The 12237-nt window shown below is 35.8% G+C and overlaps 1 protein-coding gene across 4 annotated transcripts in view; it reads left to right on the top strand.

Annotated features, from left to right (window-relative positions):
* The window catches only part of LOC119744397 (synaptosomal-associated protein 25-like), a 37607-nt gene extending 26515 nt beyond the window's left edge, over window positions 1–11092 (top strand). For 2 of the 4 annotated variants that reach the window (XM_038220310.1, XM_038220309.1), the window contains exon 6: window positions 8271–11092. In XM_038220310.1, the coding sequence (XP_038076238.1) occupies window positions 8271–8339 (69 nt within the window). In that variant the 3' untranslated portion in view covers window positions 8340–11092. Of the gene's footprint in view, window positions 1–1164; window positions 3863–8270 lie in introns of those variants that run through there. The other 2 variants (XM_038220312.1, XM_038220311.1) reach the window with 1 other exon arrangement.
* The last annotated feature ends 1145 nt before the right edge of the window (window positions 11093–12237 follow it).

Here is a 12237-nt window from a genome sequence, read left to right as displayed (position 1 = left end):
GCAACAGCCAAAAAAAGGAAAAAAAACGAGCACCAAGTTGTTCTTGTAACTTTCTGGGCTAGTTAGCTCTTCAGTCTGCATTGCCAATTCATGACGCAGCCACAAAACTCATCCCTTTGTTTTCTGTTCTCTTTGTTTATCTGTGGGTAGCATGAGGGAAGCACAACTGTACTCTGAACTCTTTTTCCAATGAATTTCCAGAGATCATCACACCTAAAGGCTTGACTTGCCTTTGACGCTTACCTCTTTTCTGGTTCATTACAGATGGTACTTAATGTAGTGGTGGTGCTGAATGCTGGTTTCTGTTGTTTTCTTTTTGTTGATTTTTTTGTTTTATTGTTAACAAGGCAGCAATAAGCACCTGTTTCATTGTAACGAGTTGCACAATTTACTGATTGGGTTGATTTAACAGTTGTCGCATGGCAATTATATTCCACTGGTTTGAATTTATTTTATGCCCATCACCTTTTTTTTAAAATTATTTTGTCGTCTCTTTTGTACATCCTTGGTAACCCCTCTTTAAACATGAAAAATAACTTTTCATATTAATTTTGAGTTTTGATATCCTAATAGAAAGGAATTGAATATATTAAAGATCCATTCACTTTTGTATAAAAGTGCCATTTTGAAGGGGACAAAATTAAGGCTGCTTTTTGCAAAACAAAGGCCCTTCTTGTTCAGAAATAATTGATCAAGAAAATATTGAAGTGCATTGCCACCAACGCACAGGAAAAGTGAAGAAAGATGGACCATGTGGCAATGTGTAAGACAAACCAAAAATGAATTTGTGGTCTTTAAAACCAATTTATGTTTGATCTTGCATGAGGATGCCTAGCGACACCATATTGTATTCCCAATTCTCAAAATTAACCACCTCCCCTATGCCTGATGCAAGCACGTGTAGATTCCATGCATTATTATCTGTAGAAGTTTGCAAAATGCTGTCAGAGATCAAAGAATCGAAGAATGAATAACCAATGACTAACACCGTTATATACTCATTTGGTGTCATGCAAGCAACCCATTAATAATGCTTTTAATCCTCATTGTTATTTCTCTTTTCTCCCATGACCTCTCCACATATTGCTAACCGACACCACCTCCTCCTCCTTTTTTGTTCACTTACGTTGACACCACCCTCTGCCCTACCTCACCAACCCACAGGCTGACAGCAACAAAGATCGTATTGGGATTGCAAACAAACGGGCCGAGACCATTCTCAAAAATTGATGCGCTTGAAAGCAAAGCGCCCCCAACCCTGCGCCTGTCTGTGTGTGTTCGTGTTCGTGTCAACCTGCCTGCCTGCCTGCCTGCCTGCAAATTAATATCAGAAACTAAAAACCCCTGGCACTTGAATCACCTTAAATCTTCCTCTCCCATTGGTTGGTTTGTTACTGATCACTAACCTCATTGGTTGATTGGTGGGTGATGTCATCATCTGGGAGTGTACAAGGGAATTGTTGTCATCTCCTCAATTCACAGGTCCATTTCAAACCACTTGTAGCAAAAATGTCAGAATAACAGCAAGTTCCAATGATGGTCACAAAAATCTTTGCGTATCACTCTGAAGGCATGTCGGACACTAAAAACTGAACCTTAATACTGCAAAGGAATGGGTTTTTGAATTTCAAGTCGGTTTAAGAGCTGGATATTTTCTGGCGGAGGTTCATCAATTGCATGAGACTCAATATATTTAGTTCTAGACTAGCAACAAATGGTCATGTTTGGCTTTGAAAGTAACTTCTTATCGTCGACTGAGCTGAAACACTGCAGAATATATTTACCCTGAAAGGTACAATTACAGATTGGAACTCTTTTACCATTTACATGTTGCAACTTAGCTTGGAAATAAATGTAGACAGCATTTTCTTCTGTTTTATTGTAATAACTACATTTAAGCCTCGGTTTTTGGTTTGCAAGATTCTTTTTCAAGTTGTGCTTGCCAGCCATTGCTACCTATGTAATTTAGCATACACTGGCTGTGTTGTTAGTCAAACTTGTCACGCACATCTGGACTACTGTTTATGTATTGAGATATTCAGATCCAGTGACATATCAAAAGGGGAAAGGGTAACCTTCCCCCCCCCCCCCCAACATATTTTTTCAGAAGATAAATCTATTGATACCACAGCCCGATTACACCAAAATATGTAACTAATCGAAATATAGGATTATACATGCAATTTCACATCATAATACTTGAATTATAAACCTATTTCCTTGAGCCCCTTCCTTCCCCTGTCCTCCGCACCCCCTCTCCCCCACACCACCATTAACTCTTCCACTACCATCTCTCCCAACTCCAAAATTTAAAAAATAGTTTTTGAAAACAAACCCCCATGCTCTCTCTGAACAAAGCATGCTTTAAAAGTTTGTTTACAGTCTTCTGAAACCTAAAATCCATGAAGAGGAATCTCTATTTTTTTTTAATGAGTTGGACACTCAAGATTGGAATTTATGGGGGAAAAGGTTGGTTTAAGGCACACTAAAATGTTTTATATTTTGTGATTGACTCCCGAACAAAAAGCCAACCTGCAAATACGCCGTCTAAAATTGTGTGTTTATTTTGCAACGTAAGTGCTCAGGCTTTTGACATTCAAAATGCTGCCTGAAAATGTGCAAATAAAATCGCGACAAAAAGGCTTTTTTTTACCCTTGCACTTTTGCCAGTGAAATGTATCGTCCGTAATGTTGATTTTGTGAAACTCTGTCTCACTGTCTGCAATTGTCCTTAAAAGAAAACAAAAGTAAAAATAGTCCCTGAGAAAACAGGAGAAAGTCGATTTTTTTTACATTTTTAAAGTTGACGTCTTGGGCAAGCATAAGCTATTTAGGCAGCATTGTGAGAGAGCATGTTTAAATCTCATATCAGAAGTTGATATATATCTGTTAAAAATGGCATTAGTTGGAAACATTGAGCTGATAGTTTAAACATCATCATGCATTTTTAAAATTCTGTCTCTAATTAAGGTAAATAATTTTATATTCGGAGAGCTGTCACAAATTCAAAGCACATACCAACACAGAACTAAAGTTATGTGAATTGGAGTGGTTCGGAAGTCCCTGAGATATTTTTACATTTCTTATGCTAAGAATTTTGTGATTGAATTGTAAAAATGTTAAAAAATCAGAATAGTTTTATTCACAAGTATGTGCGCATTTAGTAATATCTTTCAGCCTAATATCTTTCAGCATTGCTGAACGAAACTGATTCAACACAGTGGTTGATCTTGGATGTGTGGTGAATATTGGCGCTATATTTACACATCTCTTGCTGCCGTTGGCAGATTCAAACAAGGATATTAAATTTCCAAGACACACAGTCCGCATTTATTTCCTTTCCCTGTACTCAAGTATGTCCCCTACACGACCCCATCATCAAACATTTCAGGAAACAGCACGTCCATAAAAATCAGAAAAAAAGCACCATTGAAATTAGTATGCATGAGCACACATGACTACAAACGGCTGGTCATATTATTTCCATGGCAACAAGCATCGTATGTTCATTCAGTTCAGTAGATGTAGGCGACGTGCTTCTGAAATTTCAAACCCAGAGTCAGTTTGAGCTCGGTTAACCATAGTTCAATTAACTTTACTGGAGCCTGTGATGTTTGGACTACTCAGTTTACTCTAGTTGACTATTTGGAACCGGACCCTAGGGCACTGTTGCATCACTATCTGTCAGTGTCTGTGTTACATTATCATTAAACATGAAAATAGTAGTGGAAAATGGCAAAGACTGATAAGCAAGCCAAGAACTGCAGTCATTGATAAATGTGAGGGACAATGTACAATTTGTCACCAATGGTGGTTCGGGCAGTCTTATTGTGCTAGTGGTTAGGAGAAATCCATTTTGAGCTTAGTCTTTTTCATGCATGAACTTGCCCCACATGGAGAATCAAGAGATGCCTTTTCTTTAAAAATATGGAAACAGGAAAATGACAGAAAATAACTTTTTTGAATTGTTTTCCAATGATCTTATCCAGTCCTTAACATCCCACTCTTCCTTGTGACCAGTATCATTTTTTTTTATCAAATCACTGGCTAAAAATCTCAAATTTCCTTTTCCTTTAATGTCGTACAATATTGCAGATCATCTCAGTTGACTGCTTAAGGCCTTTGTTTTCAGTATGTTCTGACGTTTACACTACAACCAACCCCTCCCATCCCCCTCCCATCCCCACCCCCATCCCCCACCCCACCCCACCCCACCCCACCCCATCCCCCATCCCCACCCCCTAAAACATCCTGGATCTGCTAGCTCAAGTCAAATTCTTACATGGGCATACTTGGTTACTTGGTTGGTTCTTCTCCTAAATACTCCGCAGGGGAGTTTTAACAGGAGGCAGGGTAACTCAGAAGTCTCCATGTAAGATGTTTTTATAAAATTTAAAAATAGACAGTCCAAGACAAATGACAGGTTTGATTTTAACAACACAGCTGCAAAAGGACCATGTATTATGGCTACATTAGCTAAACTAACACCATGAGCTCGTAACCTTTCTGCCTGATAAATTCAAAGCACTCATCCATTGATATCCCCTCAGTTACTAACATTGATCCGTTACTTCAGCATGTACGCTCAAGCTTTGCCCAAAAAAATTGATTATTTCTTGGTTACATCCTTTGATAAAGGTGTGAAGCATTATGTAATTTCAACATATACATGTATGCCATCAGAATAAGCCTCTGTACTGATGACGTCACACTTTGTTTACATGTGCACTTTCCTATGGAGCCAGAGGGGCCCACGGTCCACCATAGGAAAGCACACACGTAAACAAAGTGTGAAGTCATCAGTACAGAGGCTCATTGATCCATAGAAATATTCTGTCATTTAATCATTCAAAATTGATATCGTTATGATAAAAGCTATACATGTATCAACTACATTAAATACATTCCAAGATATCCTTTTTGACAAATTTATAACCACCTAGACTATTTCTGACATTCCTTGAATACAAAGTCCTATTTTCTCTTCACCAAGCCTATGTTACAAATTTTAGCACTCTGTCATATTTCATAGTGCTGCTAAGCACACAATTTTCTGCTAACAGAGCCTCCATCTATTTCATGCCATGGAGACCGTAACCAGTAAGCGCAGCACAGCAAAAGGCATGCTTACCTCAAAGGGAGAAAATTGCTTAATCAGTGGCAAAACAATAGAAATCTCCATGCGCATGTGACCATCAGCACTTTCGTGCCATGAAATAGTGCTTAACGTTAGCACAATTAACAGCTTATAGTTACCACAACTTTTCTGCTAACTATTAAGCAGTGCCGTGACATTGACCCCTGAATGCAGATGTCAAAGTACATGTAGTTCCATTTTTTTATTATTATTTAGTTCCACAACATTAACCTGCATTATCTGTGGGAAATATGAATTCTCGTAATATTCATCAAATTGCTTATTTAACAAAAAGTTTTTAAATGTGCAATATGTGTTTCCTCCTATAAATACAAATATGCAGTAGTATAATATAATAGCTTAAAATTGCAGAAAGATGTTTGTTTCGTTTTGGTACATGCAGTGGTCCTTTTCAGATTGAATTACAGATTGTAATTAAATCCTTTTTGTGGCAAAAATTGTTTGGAAAAAAAAACAAGTATTGTATCACAAAATCACCTTAAAGTCTGGAACTTGAGCAATAAAATTGGTGACATACCCCTACAGGGTGGTCTGCATAATTGTTAACGTTAAGACATGACCACGAATAGTAACAAAAACAGAACACTCAGCTTTTTCTTAGTACCCTCTCTATTTACTATTTAAAAAGAAATATTTGAAATTCTTTGTAAACTTGTATTTTCTAGTTGTAGTTTCGAGGAAGTTGCTGATCTTCTGCGATTGTAGACATTTCAATGCATTCCTATCTGTCGAAGTACTGAAGTACCTTACCGTAATAACTTTTAAGCATTTTCTTCAAATTATAAATAGTATACATATTACAGCTGTACATTTTAAAAGTAATGTTGGAGAGATTTAAAAGAGTTATTTACAAAAGTCTAGCTGTGGTTGTAACATTTCCATTTTTATGTTTAATCTTGTATGATATTACTTTTGCCATAAGATTTTAATATATTATATTCACATGAAACGATATTATGAATAGTTATTTCACATTGTATCTAGAAAAAAATCTTTGAATTTTAGCCATTTTGGGAAGGAAATGTAACTTGTCTATTGGGGGTGAATTTATTTCCCTTTGGATGTTTATGGCTTTTGACACAATTGTTCTGTTTTAAAAAAGACAGCGGCTAATTCTGATGGGTTTTTTTTTTTAGACAATATAATAAAAAAAAATTAAAACAAGAAAGACAGGAAAACTAAAACAAAATCAGTTTTTCTACTGAATCCAAGAATGAAAACTAATTCAACTGAATCAAAAAAAACATTTCTGAAAACAAAACAAATGGGTAATTAATTTTGAGTTATAAATTCAAAGTGTTTCCCTAGATTGTGTATTAGCTACAATTTTGTGATTCATTGTAAATCTCGAGACTAGTATTTCCACACATTTCCAACGTTCTTCAATTTGACAATTGCTACATTTCATTGAGTGTATGTCAATATTAAAAGCAGCTCTACTTCAAAGTTATCTTGCAAACGATTTTTTATTTTGGATTCAGAGTTTCTGAAAAAGGGTGTTTCAATGTTCATTATGTTTCTGTTATGTTATTTGGTTTGGTATCTGTACAGTTATGTTGTTTGAATAAGTTGAAATCCAAGTCTGACTTTTAGAATCACAACTGCTTTAGTGGACATAAAACAGTTCTGATATTTCATTTAAAATTTAAGCAGTTGTGTTCAACATCCAACCACATCTTCATAAATCCAATATCTGGTTCTATTTGATATTAATGGAATATAATGCTATGGGTTTTCTGACATTCTTGAACAAAGCTACCACAAATCATCATTAATGAAGTAACTTCCAAGCCTAAAGTGGATTTAGGAATAAAAGTTTGCTTACTTTTACCTCATCAACAAAAAAAATCCTAAGAAATCCAAACTTCCATTGTCTATGCATGCGGCAATCCAATGAGCAGAATATCATGCATGATCATATTGCGCAAAATCATGCCATTTTGCCATGTTCTTTTCATGAGTAAAACAAATCACATTAAGCAGTTAATTTTTTTGGAGGGTTTTTTTTCAAATTACATCCATTAAAACTTCTGTATAATGAAAATGGGAGACTTTTGAGACACTTAACAGCAAACACACCTGTCCTTGTTTTCTATTGTTGACATCATTTTGAACATGCACAGAATTTACCACCTTAAACACGACTTACATGTAGACAATTGAAAAGGACCGGTGTGTTTGCTGGCACCAAACGTCTCAAAAGTCTCCCATTGTAGAGTATTACCCATTGTCATTGCTACCTGTGGCAATTGCGTCATCCAAACTGAGTGTGTTTTTATGAGTTGTGGACCGTGCATTTGTTTGAGTTTGACGGTTTTAGTTTGATTTTCATATTGCCTTCAACATGCTGTGATGTTAATGTTCAACATAACTGTGATGTTAATGTTTTAACATACTGCGATGTTAATGTTTGTGTGTTCTGTAATATGTTCTTAAAACCAAATTGTTAAATACCATGTCATCATGATGGTGTTTCTATCGGAACTAAAAGTCATCTTTAACAAATCTGGAGTTTGTACTGTTTGTTCCATTGGTTTGCCATGTTGTCTTTTTTGTATGTCGTACAATATCTCCTGTTCGTGAAAACTTTGTCATTTTGTTGGCCATGGGTTGTCTTTATTGTCTGTCCATAACATTTCTGCATCGGTGTAACAAAGGTGAGAATTTGTCAAAGTACACTGGTTTTAGATTATCCATTTGCCATGTACAATTTTGTACACAGTCCTCCAAAAACACAACACCCAAAAATGACGAATTCATGTTCACATACCATTATAGTCCCCTCTTGGTCAGTTTTTTGTTTACGGCAAAGAAAACTAAGGCAGGGTGTCATAGTAAATTCTGCCCATAAGACAATAAAGTGATGCCTGCTCCAATTTCTGGTTCTTAACCAAAGCAGCAAGTGGGGAAAAAATGTTTCACAAACTGCAGTGCTGTACTGTATGTGATAGTCTGGCCTTACTCTTCAAGTTATGTTGACTTTGTGCAGAAGTCCTGGTTCAGGCTTTTGCCTTAAACTTTTGTCCAGAAAGTAACAATGAGCAATTTCTATCAACCATTCAATGCCTGAGTTAATTATTCTGTTTTGTTACTAACCAATGTTGTTCTCCAGGCGGAATCAAACGAGGAGAGAATCTCACAAGCCGACAAGAGGGCCAAGAACATCTTAAGGAACAAGTAAACGAATCAACTCGCCCACGCTGGACGTAAAGTGTGGCCTTTTGGGTTGCCAAGAGAAGCTGTAAAATATATATAAATATATTCTATGGAAGAAAAGAATTAGCAGAAAGATCATACCCATACTAAGTTATGGATTTCAAAATCTTATCGTTGCTAAGAATTTTAATCTGTCAACTCTTTTTCTACAATTTGTTTTGTTCGAATTTGTAGGATACTGCTTATGTGGGTGAAAAGTTTATACAAATGTTGTACACTAGACTGCTGTCTATGCAAGATTACTAGAGAAAGTGCTGGCGGGGTTTTAGATGTGATGATGATTGGGAAGTTGATGATGGGGATGCTGATGATGATGAACCCTTCTTTGTTGTGTTGTATTCAAGGCCTTTTCTAAGCCCCCAAAATATACTAAAATCACAGGTTGCAAAGCGGAAATTGAGTCTAAGCACTGAGGCTGTGCTGTTTGAGAAATGAGCGTTTGGACACACAGCTAACACAGATACAGGGGAAAAGGTACAACAACTGGATTCGGAGTCTGAGTCCTTTTGCAAATTTCTTGGAAATTTTTAGTGTACATTTTAGTCCAAATGTTCAGACTCCTACTTGTAATTGGAAGCCCAAATACTCGGACCACTCTGTCCAGTTAATTGAGTTTTAAGTTTCTACTGTATTTGCATTTATTTTGTATACATATTGGACTCAGAAAAGGACTCTAGTTCAATACTGCCCGTTTAGTATAACAGGATTTTGAGCATGGCAGTATGTCAGTTCGGTATCTCGATGAAGTAAGGTCATTCGGGATAAAATTGCTGACGAGATGTTTCGTAAATGCCTATTCTGCTAGTAATTTACGCGCAAGCGTCGCGCGACTGTCTCCTTTCACGTTCATGCACCTTCGATAAGCGTTTGATTATCCTAAATGACCCGTAACCCATAGCATTGTGCGCATGCGCAGTTGAAATACCCAACTGGCTTATTATTAATGAATAGCTGATACATGTACCATAAGGCAAACATTCCTCACTAGTCAACCAGAGTGTTAACACCTTCTAGCTGATTGGTTAAATAAAGTACTTCGCATTCCAAGATTTTCCAATAAAGCTTCTTTTTTTCACACAGTAATACATCAAGTCCTACTGAAAGTGCAAACAAAGTTAGAGATATGCTTTGCATGACGTGAATGCTTTTCATTTGTAATTCTGAATCCGTAGGTAGCCAACTATGATATTAAGGATAGTGGGGGATTTAAACGAGTCACGATCACCTATATTTGGCATGACTTGCAATAATAAAAAAAAAATCGCTTTGATGAACGTTAGTTTTTAGAGCACTATATCTTTCATGAAATAAACTAGAGAGTGACTTCACTGGCTTCATGGTAGGAACCCAGTCATAATTATTTCATATTGTATATTGATAATGTAAACATGTACATATCTTAAGCATTTACTTTCTTCCAATTAAAACAATTTGTTCATTACTGTTATATTCTTCATTACTTATCAGCACCCGTTTGCATGTTAGACCTTCAATTTTTTCAACGAAATGTTTTCTTTCAGTGAATAACTTCAATTGGAATAGTGTTAAAACATTTCTGAAAATCTTCTGTGTAAATACGGGCATGTGAGTTGTACATTTTGGTGACGGAAGACAACGTTGTATAGAACTTGATTACCAAACAAGGCAAGACCAATGAATTGATTGGGTAAAATTTGGTAATGTGTACAAACGAATTACATAAATAAAAAATTAAAATATTGTGAAGAAGGTGCATTTTATTTTACTTGAACGTAAAGTAAAACAGTAATTTATTGTGTGCATTAAATACATATCTGCATTGGTCAGAGAGGGTTGTTGATTTCACCAGCATCACAAGGGACATCAAACTTAAATTAATATGGTTACATTTGTCCTTGTCCCAAAACGCACTAACAGCTCCGCCAATAGGGTTCAGCTGACTCTGCCCTTACTACTTTTGGTTCTTGTAAAACCATTGCAAAGAAAAAGGTTAAATTATTCCCCTTTCCAAAAATGATGAGAAAATAAGCGGCCCTCGATGACAGAAACTTGGTCATTGTTTTGATCATATTAATTTCAATATTAATTGCATATTTTCTCATGGAACACTGGGCTGTTACCCTGTACAAAAATAATAATGATAACAATTCTAACCAGTAAGCTGTTGTCATGGTTAAGTTCAGCAATAAAATATTTATTTATCATCTGCAAAAAAAAGTCAATGTCATAACTGTAAATAATACTGTGCTCAATGGAAAATGGGAAAAAATCAATTAAAAAATGATTATTAATATTCTGTATTCTTAATATGAAACAAATGTTTCCAGTTAATTTTTTAAGCGTTGATTTGGACATTTTAGTTTAAATTGTTTGTTTCTCAGAGAAAAATTTATATCAATCATAGTGACTTTTGTTATGGGTTAAACATATGATAATTAAAAACATAAATTCTGTAATTCTTTGCTTTATAAAAAAAACATGAAATATGGATCATTTGAAGATTTTTGTTCAATGTTGAGCATCATACAATAAAAATCAAACTATGTAGTACATTTAGAGTAGTCAATTTGCAGACACGTTGCACAAACATTGTGTAATTTCAATACTCTTTTGAATTATACTAAAGCTAAAGTTAAAGTCGATCTCATAATTCAGCTTAAACCATTTATACCGGTATATATTTCCAGTTTTCTTCACATTTGTTGGCATTAAACAAGCACATTATTTTAGAAAGTTGAATTGATGTTTCTGATTTCTCTTCTTTGTTGTTGATGGAGTACATGTGGATAAGGCCACAAAAAAAAAATATTCGGTCTCTGGTCAGACCAAAGTTCCGGAATTGACGCGGCCACGCGGCTTTTTTTTTTTTTTTTTTTGGCTTTTTTTTTTTTTTCCAGCTTGGATTGTACAGACAAGGTGGGGTACTATTTTGCTTTTTTGGTGTCCTCATGTACATTGGTGTCCTCCATAATTTGCCTTGGTGCTTTCGATCATTTGCCTTGGTGCAATTTCCCATTCCTTGGTGCTCTTTGGTAAAAAAAAATTGAGGAGGTGCGGAAATAGAGGGCGCTGTTGGAGCTACCGCGGAACATTTTGGGAAAAAAAAAGATCGGCGTGCATGATTAAAATCGACGCGCGCGCTGACCAGAGACCGACTTTTTTGGGGGGGGGGGGGCTAAAAAAAAACATTGGTCATCCATTTTGGATGAGCTTTGATATCAGAATGCATTTGAAATTTTATTTATTCTAACTTTGGAAAAGGAAAAAGGAAAAATGATGTAAATTTGAAATTAATAATAAGTTGTTGATTTTATAGAATGAAACACCTTGACAACATGTGCAATCAATGCATGTCTGTCTTGTGTGGATCAGATTGCCCATGGTTGTTGGGGTGTGGGTACAACAAATATGAGCAAACTGACCCCAAAAACTAATATTCTGAGACTTTTTGTTCTGAATCTTGACACATACTGCCTGGAGTGCCTGCTATTACATAATTTAATCATGAATATGGAAATTCCAATTTGTGTGGAATTAACCCCAAAAAAGGCCAGAAAACCTGATAGATTGGCACTAAATATGTTGTGGCCATGAACCAGAAATAAAAAAAAACTGCAGCTTGATACAAGTTCATGAGATATGAAAATGTTTTAAAGCATCAAAATTGTATACGCAATGTTTTTGTGCAATCGATAGTTGATTTTCTTGCTATTGCATGGTAAAGTTGAAAATAGTATTCGTCAATCACTCGATCAGTTGTCCTGGTACTTGGGAAACGAGATTAGGATAAATATTTTTTTGACTTCATTTTATTTTTCTCACAATTTTGTAAAGATCAATACATTGTGGATATGTGGAATGGGCTCTAGGTGAAGGCAGATTTG

This window comes from Patiria miniata, unplaced genomic scaffold, assembly GCF_015706575.1.
Source record: "Patiria miniata isolate m_02_andy unplaced genomic scaffold, ASM1570657v1 HiC_scaffold_7, whole genome shotgun sequence".
NCBI classification, from domain to species: Eukaryota; Metazoa; Echinodermata; class Asteroidea; order Valvatida; family Asterinidae; genus Patiria; species Patiria miniata.
Note: the sequence above shows the minus strand (reverse complement) of the source record. Positions and strands in the feature narration are given on the sequence as shown.